At 47.6% G+C, this 700-nt stretch overlaps 1 protein-coding gene across 1 annotated transcript in view; it reads left to right on the top strand.

Annotated features, from left to right (window-relative positions):
- Positions 1-589: 589 nt before the first annotated feature.
- ERMAP (erythroblast membrane associated protein (Scianna blood group)) overlaps positions 590-700 on the top strand; it is a 14,825-nt gene continuing 14,714 nt past the window's right edge. The window contains exon 1 of the mRNA XM_003798956.1: positions 590-674. Coding sequence (XP_003799004.1) covers positions 590-674 — 85 coding nt within the window. The remainder of the gene's footprint in view (positions 675-700) is intronic.

Below are 700 nucleotides of genomic sequence, written 5' to 3'. Positions count from 1 at the left end.
ATTCATCTCATCCCCACTACCTTCCTCACAGACTTAAGTAAGATGCCAGTCTCTGTGTGAGCACTTAACCTTCTTCTACCCTCATGATAATTCTGCAAGGAGGCACAGTTATTGTACTCATTTTAGTTATTTATTTTTTTTGAGGCAGAGTCTCACTATGTTGCCCTTGGTAGAGTGTTATGGCATCATAGCTTCCAGCAACTTCAAACTCTTGGGCTTAAACGATTCTCTTGCCTCAGCCTCCCAAGTAGCTGGGACTACAGGTGCCCACTACAATACCCGGCTATTTTTTTGCTGTAGTTGTCATTGTTGCTTAGCAGGCCCAGGCCAGGCTCCAACCTGCCAGCCCTGGTGTTATGTGGCCAGCATCCTAACCACTGAGTTACAGATGCCGAACATATCGTCTCAAAAAAGTTCAGTCATAGTGTCACAATGGCAGTGGCAGAGCTTGGATAGGAACACCAGTCTGTGTGATTCTACAGGAGGGGCAATGGAGCCCCCAACTCAGCCCTGGCTCCAGGTTAAGCGCTCTTACTCCAAGCTCCTCAGCCCTTTTCTGAGGTCTCCCTCTGTTGTCCTCCTAGATCGAATGGAGATGGCAAGTTCCTTTGGCTCCCAGCTCATCACTCTCATCTTTCTCCAGCTCCAGCTGCCTGCTGGCCTGTCAGGTAGGAGTTTCTTTTTCTTTTTTTTTTTTTTT

Source organism: Otolemur garnettii, unplaced genomic scaffold, assembly GCF_000181295.1.
Source record: "Otolemur garnettii isolate 467f Iridium unplaced genomic scaffold, OtoGar3 scaffold00144, whole genome shotgun sequence".
In the NCBI taxonomy this organism is placed as follows: Eukaryota; Metazoa; Chordata; class Mammalia; order Primates; family Galagidae; genus Otolemur; species Otolemur garnettii.
Note: the sequence above shows the minus strand (reverse complement) of the source record. Positions and strands in the feature narration are given on the sequence as shown.